Below are 20957 nucleotides of genomic sequence, written 5' to 3' on the forward strand. Positions count from 1 at the left end.
GCACCCTCGGGGGGAAAAGGGGGAAAAGATGGAAAACAGGACAACATGTACCGTGGCTACCCAAACCCTGACAACAGACACCGTGGCTGCCCCTACCCCGACAACAAGCACCGTGGCTGCCCCTACCACGACAACAGGTACCATGACTACCCCTACCCCCGTGACAGACACTGCAGCTGAACCAGAGAACCAGCCTGTGCCAGTATCAGTCGCCCCTGTACAGAAAAAGAAACACACAAAGAAATCAGTTCGCTTAGCGAGAGATGAAGATGAACCAGGGTCATCGCGAGAACAGGAGGTAGAGGCAGAACCTGAAATAATTACCCGATCTCTATCCATGAGTGAGTTGCGTGACATGCGAAAAGATTTTAGCCGCCACCCAGGTGAGCACATTGTTACCTGGCTGCTCCGATGCTGGGATAGCGGGGCTAGCAGTGTGGAATTAGAGGGTAAGCAAGCCAAGCGGCAAAAACCCCTGTCGCATGGAGGACGATGGCTGAAATATAAACAGTGGGAGGCCTGGCAGATTGACTATATCACAATCCCACGAACACGCCAAGGCAATTGCCATGTGCTTACAATGGTGGAAGCAACCACTGGGTGGCTGGAAACATACCCTGTGTCCCATGCCACTGCCCAGAACACTATCCTGGGCCTTGAAGAGAAAATTTTATGGCAACACGGCACCCCAGAAAGAATCGAGTCGGACAACGGGACTCACTTCCGAAACAACCTCGTAGACACCTGGGCCAAAGAACATGGCATTGAGTGGGTGTATCACATCCCTTATCATGCACCAGCCTCCGGAAAAATTGAACGGTACAATGGACTGCTGAAAACTACATTGAGAGCGATGGGGGGTGGAACTTTCAAACATTGGGATACACATTTAACAAAAGCCACCTGGTTAGTTAATACTAGAGGATCCGCCAATCGGGCTGGCCCTGCCCAACCAAGAGATCCACATACTGTAGAAGGGGATAAAGTCCCTGTAGTGCGCATGAGGAGTATGTTAGGAAAGACAGTCTGGGTTAGTCCTCCCTCAAGCAGAAGCAAACCCATTCAAGGGGTTGTTTTTGCTCAAGGACCTGGGTACACCTGGTGGGTGATGCAGAAGGATGGGGAGGTTCGATGTGTACCTCAGGGAGATTTGATTTTGGGAGAGAATAGCCAGTGAATTGGGCTGTATGATATTTAACTGCTAAATAACCTGCCAATGCATGTCATTGTATCTATAGTGTCTATATGCCATATCAAGGGTATTATTGTGAGAATTATCCAAATGACTACAGGATGGACTTTTGAAACTGAGCCAAGTACAACAGCGATAGAACTTGAACTGGCACCCACCAATTTCCTCAAGATCAACATCTTCGACCTGCAGACCAGGGGCATGAGTTGCACCAAATGTACTAGCCACAAGTTCCAGAGGCAGCGTACAACAACCCAACATCTCACACCATCTCTCTCTTATCCTGAAGAACTGTTACAACAGATAGAGCCCCAAAATTGATGGACACATTAGAGGGATAGCCCATAGGCTAAAGGAACACCGTGTGTGTGTGTGCGAGGTCAGGGGGTGGAGTCCATATACTTATATATAAGACAAGGAAAGTTGTAGTGGTTGATTGGAAAAAAAATAAAAAAAAGTAAGATCTGGGCATGATGTAGATGGTATAGAATAAGGGGTGGATAATGTCCTGGGTTCAGCTGGGATAGAGTTAATTTTTACAGGAACCTGGGAGGTGGGGGCATAGCCGGGGCAGCTGACCTGAACTAGCCAAGGAGCTATTCCATACCATGGGACATCCTGCCCAGTATATAAATGGGGAGCGGGCCGGGGGGTGGTCTCTGTTTTTCGGTGGGGGAAGTGGCGGAGCGTCGGGTCCCGGGTGGTGAGCAGTTGCACTGTGCATCACTCTTTTTGTATACCTTTTTTTCATTAGTGCTGTTGTTGTTGTTGTAATCTCTTTGTGTTTGTCCCAGTAAACTGCCTTTATCTCAACCCTCGAGGTTCCAGTTTCTTTTTCTTTTCTCTCCTCCGTCTCCTCCCCATCCCACCGGAGGGGGGCAGAGGAGTGAGCGAGCGGCTGCGTGGTCCTTTGTTACCGGCCGGGTTGAAACCACGACACCCTATCATTGGCAACTGACAGGAGTCCCCTGGGACAGGGTACCTTCCTGATCTACAGTTCTTTTCACTTGAGCTAAAGCACTCCTCACTGTGCAAAGCAGAAACAGAGGGAGTGTACAACCTCCTCCTCAGCAGCCTTCTCTTTTTAGGCCAGGCCTGGGAAAGACAGTGGCCAGGGACTTTTACACTCCAATGAAAGCTAGCAACTGCTTCTGTGAAATCCAATTAAAAAAAAGCTAGGAGATGTAATAGAGACAACTCACTAGAAGAGGTATTTTAAACAGTATTCACTGAAAAGAGCTCATCTTACAATTTTCTCTCTACGTGCACAAACTCAGATGAGGCCAGTATTTCACTTCTATTTTTCAACACCTTTGAATGCCTCAGGAGTATTCACATCACACCAAGAAAAGCCGTAATTCCAAACACTGCAGTTATTGACCCAGCTTGGAAACACTGACATGAGGGAAACGGACCAGGACTCTCAGCAACCTCTTGCTGAAATACCTCCTACTGATCTGATGAGAGAAAGTGGGATTTCTCTGTACACCATGGCTCAATACCCTGATTATATCTTTCAGGGATGCAGCTTGGAATGGTAGAACTGTTGCATACGTGAGTCTGAAAAATCTCAAGTAACTAATTCATGAGGCACATGCTCCAGTCTTCCCAGCATCCCTGCATCCCCCTCACATGATATTCAGTCAATCACTCCCTGCTAATATAGTCTTCATTCTGCATTTTGCTTTCACATGATTTTTGCCTTTCTGGGTAAAAAAAAGTCTTTAATTGACAAGATGCTAGGCACAATTCAGAAGTAGCAAAGAGGTTCCCTGTGGGGTTCATGGATTGGCTGCATACAGCAGTGCAAGCTTTTTTGTAATCACATGTAAAACCATGCTTGCTAAGAGGAATGCAAGGCTATTAAAAAATAGAAAGGTTTACTGAATTTTGGAAGGAGATATAAGCCACAGCCACTTTTTAAAACAAGTACAGGAAATTTGGAGGAAGTAGAATTTTAGAAAGTTAAAAAGCTTAATATCGAACCTGAATTAGATCTTCACAATTACCAGGGCAAAAAGTGTTCTCAAAGCCTTCTCATAATACTACTCTTGTTCCCATACTAGTTGTAGTAAAGCCTATTTTCAGAAAGAAATAAAACATAAATGAGGGAAGCTTGCTTTTTTAGGAAAAAGGATGATACTGGAATCCAAAATTCTAAACACACATTACACATGACTTCTCACCCTGGAAGTGACAAACAAAAGCATCAGACACACTTGTACTTCATGGCATGCTGTGATTAAGTTTTATTTTCTTCATCTGATTTGTTTAATTACTTTGAGATACACTAAGTTGACAAAAATCTCAGAACAGTAGTCATAAAATGATGACTTTTCAGATAGGAATGTAACTCAACCCCAGCACAACTCCACTGACTTGCTGTGAGCACCAAGAAAGGGACAGTCAGTCCATCATTATCGTTATTAAACTGTTAACACTGTACTGGTGTTACCTAAAAAAAAAAAAAAAAATCAAAAAATCCCAATCTTGTAAGAAAGAGTTTACAGCCTGAAACCAGCCGCAGTAATGCTAAACACTATAATACTAGCAGGTAGGTTCTACACAGTCAAAATAGGAGGCTAGTGTTAATATACAGTCATGGGCAGTAAATTCACAAGCTGAGAAGGAAAGTAACTCAAGGGTACTATAACAGAAGACCTTCTGAAGATCTTTGCATAACCACAGCTCCTTCTCTAGCGCAGAGTATCAAAGTCTGGAATAAGCCAGAAGGATCAAGTGAGAAAGTTGGATCAGAAGTGTGATGTAGCATCAGGAAAAAGGCAGAGAAGTCAAGACTTCCATTTACTCCAGCTGGGCAAAGCAATACAAAAGGCTACCCACAAAAGGCTACAGAACTGAAGCAATGAAAAAGCAGAGAAAATACTGGAGCAATTAGAGAGGGAATACATTTAAGAAGCACCAGACAAGGAAGTCTGCTGCACTTTGGGCTAGGAAGTCAGTGCAGAGAAAGTCACAGATCCATTGAGCGGAATACAGCAATCCAGTTTGGCACAAGGTTAACAAATTAAAAACAAGTTTTTGGCAGGAGCAAATATGCACACTCCAAAAAAAGAATATAAAATTAATAACCTAGCGAAGTTTAATATACAAAATGTATATGAGAAATAAGCAACATCTTATAAATTGATTTAATAACAGACTCATGCATCTTAGCTTTAAACCAATAAATGATAATATGAAAAAAGGCCCAGTCCTACAGACTTTAACCACAATGGGTATTGCTACACGAACTGTTATGATAGTACTTCAAACATGGGAGCAGAAGTCTAAAGGCAACATCCCCAAATCAGGAACATACATTAACTCCTAAATACTGCTGGTGGCATACTGTTGGAATATATCCGATAAACCAACTAGATATCCTTGCTGGTGGTATACTGTTGGAATATATCTGATAAACTAGATGTCCTTAGAGAACACTTAACATTAGTTCTAGCTTCACTGTGCAGTCACAGAGTATTTGTAAAGCATTACAGAAAGCTTATGACAACTTTTGCCTCCTGAAGTTTAGTGAAAACAAGACATTGCTGAAGAAGTCATTTGTGACTACAAACAAGAAACAGACTCAGATCTATAGCATCTTACAATGCTACTCATGTTTTAACTACACATTAAGAATACTGTTTTGAAAATTTTGGAACCAATCTTGATCGATCTGGGGATCTTCACGTTCAGTGAAGCCAAGGCTGCCAAGTCCTTGCAAGATTGGGCCTCAATCCCATGCAGTTAACTAAAATAGCTACAAGAATCAAAACAAAACATAACTTGTGCACTACAGCTGTGCAATACCACAGTAACTTTGAAACCCTTCAGCTTTTATGTCATAGATGTTCAGCAGGGCTCTAACCCACGGGCTTTTATGACTGATGCATCTGCATGAAGCTTCTCATGAATGTTGCAAGCTTCTGAACATCTTCTACGGTCACTGCATTATATAAAGAGGCACGGATTCCTCCCACAGATCTGAATTGAAAAGAGAAGGGGAGAGAAAAAAAGAGAAAGGTTTCGTAAATTGTAAAAAAAGACATTAATAACGTTCACAGTCATTTAAACCTACCCCTACTCCAAAGGGATAAAATTCACATTTTATGTGAATGAGAAGCAACATTAATTCTTCAAGGCAAGCATGCAATCTAGAGAAACTCAGTATTTATTAGTTATTTAGAGCTCCAACACTGTAGCCCTGTGAAATCAAAAAGCTGCCTTTTTTAATCCCACAAACACCACTGAACATAGGAAGGTTTTCTTGCAACCAGGTAAACAAGCCATGTAATGAAAGGCTTTATACAGTGACAGAATCTGACCTTAAAAGTCACTTTCTCTGACATTTGCACAGAGCCAGATTTACCAAATTGGAGAAGGAAGCAGAATTAAGGAGAAAGCTCTCTGAGCCCCACCACACCTAAACAGTAGTTGAGCCACCAGCAGCCTTTGATTAGCCTCTAAACTGCTATTCCCAAGTGATGCCAAATCAATATGAGGAACAGCCTGTGAGTGAGAAAGGCTGCTAAGTTAATGCAGAGTGCCTGCTGCCATATCACTGTAGTAATTTTATTCTGCACAGGAAAGAGATTCATCCAATTAATACATACCGATGCCCTTTCAGAGATATCATGTTAAGTTCCACAGCTTTCTCAAGAAATTTCTTTTCCAGCGCTTCATCACCCTTGATACTGCCAATACGGAAAGGGACATTCATTCTGCTTCGGTTCTTTTTCTCCACTGGACATCTAGAAAAGTTGCAGAATGTAATGATTAACCCATTTTGTGCTAAATTTAAATATTAAGCTAGACATAATTTCAGAAAGTGAATAATTGCATCTGTTTAGCACCAAAGTCATTCCTCCATAGCTGAAAAGGTCATTACTTTCTATGAAAGAAAGCAGCCTTCCTTTTTTAACCAAGTATAACAATGGAAACAGTAAGTAGAATGCCTATTAACACTTTCTGACATACTCAAAATTGCCAGAAAGGAATGCACAAGAGGCTTGTAAAAAGACCCAATTTAAAAAAACATAATAAAACCCACCCCTCCACCCATGACAGCCTCAGTTACATTCCCTAGGGCAAGTGAAGTTAGTCACAGTGAACTTTAAGTCTCAAGTTTCTTGTCTTTATCTTCAAAGACTGACACACTTAATTTTTATGTGATGTAGATTCTTGCAGGGATTCATTAAGAATAAAGTGCATGTAAATTTCATACCGATTATTGTTCTATTTGACAAAGAATGGGTATCATTCTTTTTTAGTTCCTCCCTCGTTCCTTTGTACAGATGTCTCCATTATGAAGAGAAAAAAAGATCAATCATTGTATCTGCCAATGCAAATTTTCTGCTTCAGATGCAACCAGGAAAACACTCTTCAAAAAGGCCTATGCTTGTAAGCATTCCCATATCTGAATAGCTGTAACTACGCTATAGTTTTTAGAAAATCCAGTTGCTACTAGGCAATCCGACATTATTCAGTGCACAGATTTTGGAAAGCAAACTGCAAATGGCACACAGCACTTTGTGGAAAAAAAGTCAGCATTTGCTAAATGGCTTGCCATACTGCTTACCCAGTGAAGCATGCCACAGATTAGGTGGCACATCACAGCTCAGAAGGCAGCTTCAAATAGGTCTTCCTTTTAGTCATAGATAGAATAAATAAAAAAAAAAGTCTTAACTGTATTACTAAGATGCATACAGCTCACTTAGTGAAGCTTGCTTTGCCTTCCCAATTGACTATTTACCATCCCATCTGCATTGCATTTCCTACTCACAGCCTTACAGACCAGCTTGCCAGAAACAGATTTCTATTTGTCACAAAATGTTTTTTCAAGGCTTCATTTGCTTACTGAGGTTTATGAAAAACCCTCAGGATTTTGGTAGAGTAGGATCACAATCCTGATTATGACAATGCTAAAGGCAAAGCTGTTCTCATTAACTAAACGGATAAGCAGAATGTATTCAATATTATGATGAAACTATACCCCTGCCAATTAAGGTTGCAGCCAGCTTTAATTTAAAATCCAGATTTAATTTGCCCTATCCTAACTTTGACTTGAAAGTTAATTAGGTCCCAAAACTGTTGATTTTTTACTAAAGGAAAGTAAAAAAGTTTTGAGCTTGGTGAATATTAGAATTATTCCGAATTACAACATCAGCTTTTAAATATACATATTCTGGGTCTTGTGAGCTCAAAAATGCCTTGCAACAGCATGTAAAAATCAGAGCGTTAAATATGCTTTGGAAAACCGTCAAAAAATAATTGAAGAAAAAAAACTTACATAAAGAAATGTATTACATTTTTATTACATCTAGGTCTGATCTTCCTCCTATTTCAGAAAGTGTTTCAGAACTTAACACAGCCTAGTAAAAATGCTCTCCTTGACAGAGAAAAAGCAGAGTGTGACTACTGAAAGAGGCGGTATGAAGAATATGATGCAGAATTAGTCTCTACAATTTCTTACAAGCCACCTTCTCTGTTTTGGGCTGTATTTCCCCAAGAGATTCAGGAAGCATACAAACCCAGAATGTGCATATCTGGTTTTTGTATACTTTTCTCCTATGCTCCTGCATTTTTTTAATATTAATGTGCTTCACAACTGATCTATACAGGATAACTTGAAATAACTTCCTACTGGAATAAGATTCATCCTTGGATAGTTATCAAGTGAACGGTTTGCACAAATATTTCCTGTAGGATTCCTCGAAATTTCTATATACTGGAAAGGTAACTTAAAAAATAAGCTGCAATCAGACTCTTAAGCTATGAATATGTTTGGCTCTGCAACAAGTATTGAAACTAAGGAGAAAAGCACAGCAACTTACACATAGAATCCATTAGATTTGTCTATAATGTCATAAATCATTCGTGATTTGATTAAACTAAGTTTATCCATAGCTGCAGCTCCACCATTATTCTTTATCCATTCCAGTACTAATCCCATGATATAAATACTGCAAGAGGAAAAAAAAAAAACATTTTTCAGTCAGATTATTGAAAAAAAAAAAAAGTTCTGTTTAAGAGTTCACAACATGTTTCAGATACAAAATGTTATGTTTGGTTTTAGGGTGGTTAACAACTCAGAATCTGGACTATTTTACAAATTATGACAATTCTAAGCAGGCAATGTTTTTTGGACGCAGACAAAGTATCCTGAAATTTAAATGCTACACAAATCTGTTGGACCAAACTTAATCCTTTGTACCACAGAAGGACAAGTCCTGCAGATTTCCTGCAGCCCTGCAGGGCTACCAAGGACATCCCCAGACATGCTGCGTGGACTAACAGTTCACTGAACACACAACTGTCTGTCAAGTCCCAGAAAGAGTTAGCACAAAAGTTAGTAGCATCCGCACTGTGAAGCTGCTCTAGCAAAGATACAGGGGTGAATCTCAAATGTATGTACATTAATAATGCCAGAAATCTAATCACATTTTCACAAATGTTAAAAATAAAAACTATAATCCCATTTATGTCCAAAAAAAAACACTTGCCCACACCAACAGTGAAGTTTAGCAAAACAAATAATGATGTATCACACTTAGTTATTACCATTCAAGTTCTACATAAAGATCTGGAAGCCTACTGGCATCATGTGGCTTGGGACCAAGTATTTCAATGCTAGTTACTAAGTGCAACATAAAAAAATCCCTGAGGCCTTTTGCCTTTGTGCTTTTGCTACAAAACTGAGCTTGTTCAAGTTCAGGCATTTCCCACGACTACACCACTTTACATAAAAAACTGTTCACAAGTTTTCATGGCATATTTCCAACAAGTTTGCTTTTTTTAATCCCTTCATTACAGATTCCAAGGGCACACTCAAAGAACATTACCCTACAAGTTTCCCTAACACAAATCTAGCAGTAGGTTGTTTTAAACTTTGCTGCTTTTAATTTCTCAGGGGATGCCAGCATCAAATCTTTGAACACTGCGGAAAGTCTGCAGAATAACTGAGGTTACAGATTGTCTTTTATACAAAGCACCTTACAGCTTTGAGGTCACAATCTTGCCACATTTATGACAGAACGCTGTCAACTACCCCAGTGTAAAGGATTAAGTGAAGTATAGCCTATGACCTTGCCTAATATATAGGGCCACATTCACCTCTTGCCCTCACTTCCCTGAGTGAAACTTTTTGGACAAGTGAAGTTTAAAGAAGTCAGCCCTAGAGTCATCCACAAACCCCAGCCAGATGAAGTCTTTTATCCGTCTTTCATCTCAGTCAAAATAATGTTTCTGGAGCAATTTTAAATGCAAAATGCATTCTGGAGCTTGGAAATGAGATTTTTATAGCAAATTCATTGTTAATTTTAGCAAAGCATATTAGGGTCAAAGAGTCGAGCTCTGAGTGCCAAGAGGTTAAAGCCATTAGCATCACCTTAATTTAATTTAACATCCTGCTGAAGTACCTTAGGCAAATTCAGTTAATATTTCCTGCTTGTTTGCCAGCAAACCATTAGAGAGCACAAGGAAGAGAGTAGAGAAAAAGAGAACTAAGAAGCTTTGCCAGTTCCTAACAAAAACTGGAACAGGCATTTAGAGGCAAGCCAAACAGATGTGCACCCTGCCAACATTTCAGTCTGTGTTGCATTCTGGATTCTGGAGTGTACTCCAATGTGGGTCTGCAGCATGAAGTGAAATCTGGCAAGACTGTGAACAGAACTTTATTTTCAGCTCCCTTAATCTCCCACTACCCTGTTAATGTTACTGACAGATACTGAGTTACAGCTAAAGCAGCACTTTCTTTTCAGAAGTTCTCTGCAGTGGCTAAAATAAAGATGCAGATTTTAATTTGTTTTGCTTTTCAAACCAGAGCAGCAACACTGTGTTCAAGTGCTGAGATTAAGTAGAACTTTGTTTTTTCAAATGGAAATAGCTTTGTACTTGGAAAACATGAATGGCTGGATTTAAAACCTGGCATGTGCAAGTACACAGTGTCCAAAACAGTATGTGTGACTTGGCAGTCAGGAAAATAATCAGTCATGAAATAGAGGCTTTATCAATTACTGGGGAAGAAAAGACACACATACAGCCCACAGTTACAGAGCTACAATCAGAAAGACGACAAAAATATGGCAACATTGTAAGGTTAATTCTTGTCTTAGGAGCAGCCCTAAGGATACTGGGTGGACCCAGCCAATGGGGCAGACGGCCTGACAGCAAGAGTACATCATTACAGCACTACTCTACAGTATGCATACTCCTTGGGAAAACTAGTTGGGCATTGTAAAATCTGGAATAAACATATGCTCACAAGATTTACTGTTCTTTTGATAAATTCAGTGCCCCTATGTCATTGCAATAGCACACCCCATAGTGAGAATCAGCAGATTCAGAGATACAATTAGTATCACTTAAAAGTCTACTGAATTTAAGTAAGTGGTGACATTAAGGTAGGCTTTATACACAGGAATCACTGTACTTTATGCCTGTACAGGGCATTTAATATCTGTCAGACATCATTAGGGAACTTAACTTTGCAGATTCTGGCATGTACAAAAAAGCTGTAAGAACTGAGATTAAACATCAATAAAAGATTACATTACCAAATTATCTGAATCAAATAGAAATCTTATCTTTCTTTAAAAGTAGAAATCATTATTTTCAAAGTAATTTAAAAAAAACTTCTGGGGAAAAAAAGGATACCTAGTTTCAAGATTTTCTTTTCTAAAATAATTATTTTAGTAGACATTGGTATAAAAATGCTCCAAATGAAGAATGAGTAGATACTACTGGCTCAACACCTAAATATGCCAGTAGCAAAACATCATTTCACTAGCTATCAAAAGTTAGCAGATAGTAATTTTAAAAGAGCAAGCTGCAGTCTGTTCTGCTTCTTGCATACATGAAATCACCAGGTACATGCCAGTTTCATGATCCTGATTGCTAGCAATGATTATGAAGCTAGACCAATTTTATTTTTGGATGTGTCAAGTCAGACACTGAGGTGGTACTCACAGAAATATCAGAAGTTATACTAGAGAATAAAAGAAAGCAGTGATTAAAATGCCTTTTAAAAAAATTCTTTTACAGTTTCATTTCAAAACTGACAGTAGTAAATGAGGTAGCTAGAACAAGAAACATTAAAAAAGTAAAAATAATACATAGTCTTGTAATATTTTATATTATTAAAACCTTTAATAACAATAATATTTACTATTTTCCAGCAAAGAAAATCAATAGGGATCTGGAGGTTCAAATGCCAAGAACCACCTCAGGAAGAAACTAAATCAAATCTGTACTAAGTGTTCAGGAAGCAAGACTAAATGCCAGATTACCTACTTGCAATGATAGAAGCATCACCACTGAATTGACTAGAGCTGTGTTCACCTAAGTCAGAACTGGATCCTGAAACTTCTACAGTGGAATTACAACATACAATATTTACTTCTAAAAATACTGTCCTTTATGGCTGGGTCCCACTAGGCAACCTCAAAGCCTACAATGGTCACTTGGCTGGACACTTCCCATGTTTTCACAGGAATCATGCGAAACACACCAACATATCAGTGACTTGAAGGCACTCAACTTCTGAAACTTTTCTCGGTAAGAGCAGCAGATGGCAGTGCAGAAGCTTTCTGAATAAGAGCGATTAAATAGCAGGGTAAATACCTGTAGCATGGTGGAGTGTTATACAAGGAGCCATTCATTGCTTGTGTTTTGTAATCCAGTACTACAGGACATTCTTTCAGTGCAAATCCCAGCAAGTCCTCACGTACTATTACAACAGTAACTCCAGCACAGCCAATATTCTTCTGAGCACCAGCAAAAATTACGCCAAACTTTAACAGGAAGAAGAAAAGAAGGACTTGCTACATGCATTCACTAGCAGGTCTTATAACTGAGTAATACATCAATATCACTATACAACAGGCATACAACTCAGCTGAACAGATTGGACAATGTGTCAAAAACAAGCAAGCTGTAGGTCAAAGAAGAGTTAGAAGTTCTGATTTCAAAGTGCACTTACAGCTACAGTTGTTATCCCATGTATATCTATTACCAGAACCACGTATCTTGATTCAGCTGATGAAGAACATCACAACAAATTTCCCAATGATTTGTGAAGTGTTTATTTAGTAGTCACAAATAATGCCTAAGACAGTCTGTCCCAATTTCACGCTATTCCAAGCAAATTTACTAAAAATAAATTCATACATACATCACAGTATTTTTAACCAATCTGGTATTTCAGAACAGGCATCATATAATCCACCTGTTCAAAGAGGCAGATCAGGAAAGGCCAAGATGAATGCACTAACAGTTGCCCTTTCTTTTTGCTACACACAGATAAGAAAGGTCAAACACACTATTCCACTAGTCAGTAACACTTCCCACTCATAACACACTTTACAAACATGAGCAAGTACTATGTTCTGCCTCTGTATTATCTACAAAACAGACACAGTAATTGCGAGGCACAGGAAGTTTTAGCAGCTTAAAAGGGGATACAGATTTTCCATGTAAGAGGCAGGATCAAAAATTCTGATTCACAGTACCCTGCTATAGCCATATACACTATCTACAGACTAAATATGATTCAAAAGATATCTTTTTCAGCTACAGCATCAGTGAAGACCACACAGTAGACAAATAATCTTGCACAGCTATGAACATGAATAATTTCAACATATTTCAACATGTTTTTACTGAAAAAAAAAAAAAAAGGACAACAGGTAGACGTCAAACTTTAAATTTCAACATTTTTATCCACCATCAGATACCCAATTAACAAAATATGATTTCCTTAATTCCACTGCTTCTCATGTCTGGCCATCCAGACATTTCAAAGTGCCTAATTATATGCATTCAAGCTTGAAAATGCTTTGTGCAGCCACTGTGTCCAATACTGTACCTTGGAAACATCCACAGGTCTGGACAGGAAGTTTGATGACATATCACAAACCAAGACCGTCCCTTTGACATCAGGTACAAAGTCAAACTCCACACCATGAACAGTCTCATTAGCACAGTAATAGACATAAGACGCATCTGGATTAAGATTCCAAGTGCTTGGGTCAGGAATGTCTGAGACAGACAAAAAAAGAAAACCAAAGGTCACTGGAGACAAGTAATTTTCCTGGTATGCAATTTTACTTGAACCCAGGACTTAAGTGCAAACCCATAACAATTTTGCCATATAAAGTATTAATTAGCTTGTTACCAGGAAGATATAAATTAACTGCAAAGGAAACAACACCAGTGCATTCCCAAAATTCTGTGGTGAGCCATCATTAAGCTTGCAAACACTCTTCTGGTTTTCAGCACTTAATTCCTGAAGATGTTTTCATCAAGTTTGCAATCCTAGACTACAAACTACTGCCCTAGGGGTCCAAAACAGCATTTCAGAGGAATTCAGGCACTGGGTCCAAGAATCCTCCTGGTGGCTTTGGAACCACAGAAGCATCCAAATTCTCACTGGCAAAGTTCTCTAAAGCTGTGTTTCTGAGCATCCCCAGAAGCTTTTCACTCTCGCCCAAGCTGAACACAAGGTTATCTACCTACATCCCATTTAAGCCTGGCAACTGATTTACAAAACTAAGATTTCCTTTGTCAACAGGTAATATACAGGCATGCCCTGACAGCACAGAACAGGTTTTGCATAGAACAAATGGTTGCTCTTCCTTTCTTCTCTCCTCCAAAACGTGGCAGAAGAAGTGCTGCTATTGCCTCCACCATTATTTACTGCCTCTCCCATTATCTTCAGCTGCCAAATGGTGAATAAACTCCCCTAGACTGGGAATTTGTAGGTTCAATTCCTTCCTGCGCCTCAGAGGCTAAGAACTTATCTTCCAAGTGAGTGCCCTTATCACCAGTTAATATACTAACTCATATGGGGATATTCTTCATCTTTGCTGTTGTCACCCTTCCAGTTCAATGCTACAATCTGGACCAGAGGGAAAAGAAGTGAGCATGACTAGGAGGAGTAGAAACCAGAACTTAAGTGTCTCTACTCCAAGAATTATTTATGTATACCCAGTGACAAATTACACACTTAAAATGTTCTTGAAACAGACTCTCTCAAAAATTCCCAACGCCTCAATTACAGTTAACCTTTTTCTTCTTTCTACACTGTGGTCATTCAGATTGTTACATCCAATAACACGCTTCAAGAGGAAGAGTTGAAAATGTCCCTTCTATTCCAGAACCAACTGCCTGTTATGACACATGAATGGGTAAGATAAGTATTTGGGAACCCCTGAAAGTAGGTAACAAAATGCAGGTCTCCCATCTCCTGGGGCAACAAGGTTAAGATCCCAGACATGCTTCTAAATTTCAGAGTAATCTCATTATTGAGTGTACCTGAAACTGAAATACCTTGCAATATCCCCGCAAATAGCTTAAGAACTCAGTTAAATAACAACAACAAATCGGAGAGCCCAGACCATTTCCCTACTGATACACATTTGCTTCTTGCCACTTATTTTCTGGGATCTGCTCAGCCTAGTTTCACAATTCTTTTCTGGTGGAGACTGTTAAGTCATCTAACAGATCTCCCAGTGATGAACATGGAGAGATGTGGCAGGTAATCTTTTGACTGCTGGGCAGTCAACTTTAATTAATTAACATTCAATAACCCAACAGCTGAGTTAGACCAATTTTTAGAGCAATTCAAAAAGCTAAGCATTCACGTGGATGGATGTAATCATCAACTTACTTGTATAGGTTCCTAGTTTTGGATGAACAATATTCACTTTGGCATACTTCTCTGCTTCTTTAGCTGCTTTTGCTGACCAAGCTCCAGTAACCACATAATCTGCATGTCTTCCCTCCTTCAAACCAATAAGATTAAGTGGGACTGCACTGAACTGACCAGATCCACCTCCTTGGAGGAAGAGAACTTTGTAGTTTTCTGGTATATTTCTGCATGCAAGAAATAACCATTTATATTATTCCCAGAAGACATGATGCATACTACTTGATATCATGCATTTAACAGCAACTGAGGAAGAACACTGTCATTTTAGAAGACTCTTTGCCAAGAGGTTAAGCTAAATCCCATTAACTTACCTAAACACTGGTCTTGAGTAACAACTTAAGTATTAAGATTAATGCTATACATTTTACTGATAAAAATTTGCTGAAAACAAGCTTTTTTTCTTGCCTTGGATAGCATGAAACAAATTTACTCCTGAGTAGCTCTACTGGGGTAGAGTACACACACACTTGAAAGGTACTCCAGCAGAGTTAATGCTCACTTGTAATTTTGTCTATTGCTAGCTTCATAGCTTTTCTGTCAGGCTAAGAACTTCACAACAAAGTGCTCACAGTAGAATTCAGCTTTGAGACCCTTCAGTTTGAAAGTGCAACTAGAGAGTAAATTGTACATGCAAAGCAAGTGTCATAAGGAGTTGTTCATACAGTCACAAAAAGCACTTGCTGAAATTATTCATTAAAACCCCTCTGTCAATGACTCACAGCCAGTCACAGACAGAATTAATCTTTTATATGAAATGACCAACATTTTTAACTATGAGAACACTAATTCTCAAACACGATATATTTATGTCAGATTTTTAAAAATGTGTCACACTACAAATAGGAAAAGGGCTCCTGATCAGTGATTCTAAAACAAATCCATAGAGCTTATGTTAATAAAATCAGACTGATGAGTAACGTACAGATCACCTCTATACTACTAGAGAACTGATTTCTATTGTTTCCACTTATTTCTTGATGAAAGTTGGTGCCCTTCATTAATTCTATGAAGGTGACAAAAATCAAAAGTTCAGAGGAAAGTCAACTACTCAGTGTATAGTAGACACACAAAAAGTATCGTAACCTAATAAAAGCCCGTTGTCATATTCAAACAAATCAGCATCAAAACAAACAGAAGACCAATGTTCTTTCCAACATTATTACTCTCAGACACAGTATCTAAACAAAAAAAAAAAACAAACCAAAAACACAAACACACAAACAGGTGCTTTCAAGGAAAGGTCTCCACATTAGTCATTATTGGTGCAACTAGCACAAGCATAAAATAAAAATAAGCAGGAAGTAATTCACTTACAGCAATTCACGCATGAGATTTTCAGCTGTATTCAAAATTTTTGTGAAATCTGAGGTTCGATGGCTCATTTCTTTGGTGCAAAGAAAAGAAAAAATAACATGAAACAAAATGATAATACACGAACGCAGTTTAAAAATTGTGTTATGCTTTAAACGTTTTACACTACAGGCCCAAAATGCCTGAAGGCTACCATTCCCAGTTCCAACTCTTTTTTTTTTTTTTTTTTTTTTTTTTTTTTGCTGAGCCTTCCCAAATACTTACACAAGACTCATACCCCCAGTCTTGTCCAGATTCAGGCAAATCCAGTTCATTTACTTTTGGCATCTACATGACCTTACTACACTGAGGAACAGCTACATTTGCATGAAAAAAACACTCCCTAGAAAGATGCAAGTTTTCCTCACTCTAAGAATCTTCTCTGCTACTAAATCTGTAGCAAGTATAGAGTAATGTACAGGGGGTTGTTTTGTTCTTTTATTTTTAACAAGACTTCTTCATGCAATAATCCTAATTAAACATAAAGGACACTTAATACTAATTGCTTTCATTAAATCCCTACGCTTTCTTCCATCTCTAAGAGGGTACAATTTAAACATGAATCCTAATCCTGCAGAGACTGCTGCACATTCTACTTTTAGCAACCAAACAGTTTCCCAGGATTAGTAAAATGCTGACCATCTTCTTGCATAAAACTTTCATGCAACTGCAGCTAAAAAGCCAGTCAGCTACTCACATGGCACAGGAGACACCTCCTTCTCATGACAGAACAGCACTGCCTTCCTAATGGGAAGGACGCTGTACATCAAATACATCTGAAGCAATTTGCCACAAAGTATATGAGATGCCATATATGGTACCTATATATATATGTATACACACACACACACGTGTATAGTATGTGTATATCTGTGTATAGTATGTGTAAATGTATACAGTATTTTATATATATATTTTTTATATATTGCCTACACATATATACACACACACATCCCTGCCCAAAGATCCAAAAGTACTAATGTTTTACATATGATTAGTTATCTTTTTTTGTCTCTAGTCCTTTGTTTTGCATCACTGAACATCTGGCTATGTATCATTTTATGGTCCCCTGATGAATGGTAGAAAAGCAGTATGAAATGTATGTCTCTGCACATACATGTTACCAGAATAAGGTATTAGAAGAGAAAAGGAGCTAAAATACCAAGATCAAAAACTCTTATTAAACAACTTGGTTGAACATCTACATTCTGAAAAAATAGAGAATTTTTAGAGTCTTACCAAGAACACTTATACCAAGTCCTTTGTAGTCCACCAGTTCTTTCTGTGCTTCTAATAATACCTAACAAAAGAAAAAAATAGACAAATAAATTAAGGGAATTTTCCACTATCTAGAGTCACTAATGCATCAAGCATATGCCAGCTGCTCCATACTGCAATAACCTGACACTTGTCTAGTGAGATTAGAAGTACAGCCACCAATATAATTTCGTTGTATCTAGTAGCTGAAGGCTTTTCATAAGATAGCATAATTAAATCATATGCTTGTTGTGGAGACCATGTTTTAAGTTATTATTTCAACAGCTACATTTCCACATTTCAGAGTGATTTCTAGGAGTTGAATGGAGCTCCCAACCTTTTACGGAATGCATTAATGTTTGTATATGTACTCTTTCTAATCAAGCATGTTAAATACCCACCCCTCCACCCTGTGTTCTTTCACTTTACTTGTGCAAATAGGAGAAGGTATTGAGGAAAACAAAATGAAAAAAATCATGCTGGGGAATTGGATACCTCAAACTGACTCAACAGGACAAGGCCTATTTCACAGAATGAAGTCCTGCACTTTTTGACGATGAGCCTTCTCTACATTATTGAAAGTTAAGAAAGAAATCAAGCAAAATTCTCAGACAACCAAAAAACACAGGTCATTCCTAGAAGCCCTAGCCAGGTAATCCACTGCTTCAGCCTTCCATTCTTTTTTTCTTCTCCCACAGCTCCCAAATACCAGCAAAGTGGAATTAGATTCTAACCATTGGATCTGCAGCTTCCGATTTCAGTAAATTCTTGTGTGAGAGCCAGAACATTCTTAGTTCTTCCTAAAGGAAGCAGGAGGAGAGGGAGCCCCAGTAGAAAAGCCACCAAAACAAATGCTGTATGCATGCACCCCGGGATCTACCAAGAAACCCCATGCTCTGGACAGTTGCAGGAACAAGAAATCTACCTTGCTGACAGGGTATCTGTCGACTGTTACAGCTGGTCACCAAGAGGTCAACCAGAAACAACTGTGCTGCTTTTGATGTTAGAGATTGTGAAGTTTTGACCGCCACGTTTCACATGCAAACTTATCCATGCCAGAGAAGGGGGCAAAAAGTCAAAGGGAACACACAGACTATTAGAAAGTGCTTGTTAAACCTGACAAAATCCAGTTCTGTTAGAAACACTCTTTATCTGAGAACCTGCACATGCCTTAAAATAGACATTCATGATACACCTTATAAAAGCCCCAAAGAGCTCCATCCACCTTCTTGCTTCAGTGAGTCCAAGCGCTTCATATGTGGCATCAGCCCACAATCAAAGTGAAACAACTGTGACACAGTAGTCCATATAAGAGCACTGCATTTTCAAGAGGGGAAAACAGATTAATAATATCGGAGTTCAGCTATGCTCTCCTCAAACCCTAAACCCAGTTGTCAGTACTGCCAGTTGGAGAGTTGGATACTGCAGCAGTTCTAATAAGAGCCCCTTTTGGAATCAAGGGTTCAAGACGGAACAACAAATTTCTTTGCAGCATAATCTACAAAGGACGTTTCCACGAGAAGAGTGAAAGAGAAGGGGGGGGGGGGGGGGAGCTGCTGTGTGGCAAATTTGTTTACCTAAAGAAATTTATTAAAGAATAAAGAAACAACACATAAAATAACGAAGCAAGGTATGAAGGAAACTAAGAAGAGAACAAAAAAATTTCCACAACACCTAACTCTTAAGTTGAAAGTCAGATGCGTACAACTGGGCAGAAACCACCCCCTCTCCATATGTTGCTGGATAATCTATGGCTGCTGATGCAACCTTCCGGAGGGTTGAGCCTCCTCTATGCTCATTACCATTTTTTAAGTAAAGACTTCTCAGGGAATTACCATGTTATTTGTCAGCTGACAAATAAGGTACTCGACACGGCCGCCCTCGCGCATCCGAGAACTTACTTTCCATCCCAAGGGCGATCCCGCCCTTGAGGAACGGCCGCATCGGATCGGATTCAGAAAAAAAACTCTGGGAGGGCAATCCCGACACCCCCCCCCCCCCGGGGCGCGTCCCCGGAACGCCGAACCGACCAGGGCACCGAACCGGGTGGGCAGGGGGAGAAGAACGGAGGCTTCGCTCCGGCGCCGCTCATCCTTCTCGCTACTGCTTGCCCGAGCGTCCCCAGCCCTCGCTTTGCAGCCGGCGCCCGCCGAAGCCCCCCGGGCAGCCGGGCTGGGAGGCGGAACCGCGCTGCGCCGCGACCCCCAGCGGGCACCCGCCGCCTCAGCCCGGCCGGCAGCCCCCTCGGCGCGCGGGCAAAGCCGCCTGCCCCCGCCAGCGCCGCTCCCCCCGCGCTAGCGCCGGGCGGACACCCCCCGCCCGCCCTCCGCCGCGCCCCAGCCCCAGCCCCAGCCCGCGCCGGGAAGGGCCCCCGGCCCCTACTCACGGAGCGCGGCAGCTTCGCCGGCCCGGCCCCGAAGTTCGCCACCTGCCGCCCGCACTCCATGACGTCCCCGCCGCGGCCGCCGCCCGCCGCAGCCGGCGGCCCGCCGCCACTATAAACCCCCCGCCGCCGGCCCGCCGATTGGCTCCTGTCACACACTCCCAGGGGGCGGGGCTGCAGCCGCCCCGCCCCGCCCATTGCCCCACCCTCTCCCGGCAGCGCCCCGGCCGCCCATTGGCAAGGCGGCCACGAGGAGGCAGCGTGATCGGGCCAAGGAGAGCGGGGCGGCCCCGCCCCCGCCGCCAGCCGGGGTGCGTCCGCCTTCCGAAGGAGGGGGCGGGGGGGGGGGCGCGCCGGCGTTCTTCACCGAAAGGAGCCAAAACGGGTGGGTGCCGGGGAAGGACTCAGAGCGGTGAAAGGGATTTAAACGTGCCTTGCGTTTGGAAAACCTCGTCAGCCTTGCCGAGGCTTCGTTGCACACGCAGCCGCGGGTGGGTGGGGAGAAGGAAAGCGGGCAAGCGAGAGCGGCCTACGGTAACTTTACTGTTGTTTTTTTTCCCCGGTGCAGCTGCTGCTGCAGAGCTGGGACGCTTGTTCCAAAAGTAATCTGTACGAATGCATGAGAAATGAAAAAATAGCAATCCGTCCTTACAGTGCATTTCCGTTGATACTTCACCTTGAAAGAGGTGGTTTCACAGTACCCAAAAGTCATCCTATTTTGTGCAAAATTCTTTCCTCGCAGAGGAGCAGGATCCCTACCTTCTCTAATCCAAGAAAAATCTGCGTGTTGTGCACTGTTTCCCCAAACAGCCTATTGCAGGCGAATTGCTATTTGGAATTCACACAAAGGGAATAAAAACAAGAGAGCTGTGAAAATCAATTTCATGGAATGGATAGCAGAGCTGGGACTTGCCTTGAGGTCTGCCAAATCCTAAACTAATATCCCTAAACTAGTCTTTCCACAGATACCTTGGTGTAAGTTCACTGAAAACATAGAGTTAATACAATTAAACTGTTGTAATTGAAGGAAAGACTTCAGCTCATCCAATTTCTTCTGATTGTTT

The 20957-nt window shown here is 40.8% G+C and overlaps 1 protein-coding gene across 1 annotated transcript; it reads right to left on the reverse strand.

The window, feature by feature from the left end:
- Nucleotides 1–3417: 3417 nt before the first annotated feature.
- Nucleotides 3418–19998, reverse strand: PSAT1 (phosphoserine aminotransferase 1). The gene is made up of 9 exons (XM_049794658.1): nucleotides 19897–19998; nucleotides 17493–17553; nucleotides 16218–16287; nucleotides 14862–15067; nucleotides 13059–13231; nucleotides 11816–11985; nucleotides 8029–8157; nucleotides 5809–5946; nucleotides 3418–5179 (listed from the first exon to the last, which is right to left on the reverse strand). The coding sequence occupies exons 1-9, from the start codon at nucleotides 19954–19956 to the stop codon at nucleotides 5074–5076; spliced, it is 1113 nt and encodes a 370-aa protein (XP_049650615.1). The 5' UTR covers nucleotides 19957–19998; the 3' UTR covers nucleotides 3418–5073.
- Nucleotides 19999–20957: the final 959 nt, after the last annotated feature.

The sequence above is a fragment of the Accipiter gentilis genome, chromosome Z (genome assembly GCF_929443795.1).
Source record: "Accipiter gentilis chromosome Z, bAccGen1.1, whole genome shotgun sequence".
NCBI classification, from domain to species: Eukaryota; Metazoa; Chordata; class Aves; order Accipitriformes; family Accipitridae; genus Astur; species Astur gentilis.

Bases quoted from the DNA above. Each gene is read 5' to 3' on its own strand.
- PSAT1 (XM_049794658.1), bottom strand. From the start codon at position 19,956: ATGGAGTGCGGGCGGCAGGTGGCGAACTTCGGGGCCGGGCCGGCGAAG. The intron at 16,288-17,492 runs GTAAGACTCTAA...TTTGCACCAAAG, and splicing joins ACTTGGTATAAGTGTTCTTG to AAATGAGCCATCGAACCTCA. The intron at 5,180-5,808 runs GTATGTATTAAT...TTTTCAATTCAG, and splicing joins ATATCTCTGAAAGGGCATCG to ATCTGTGGGAGGAATCCGTG.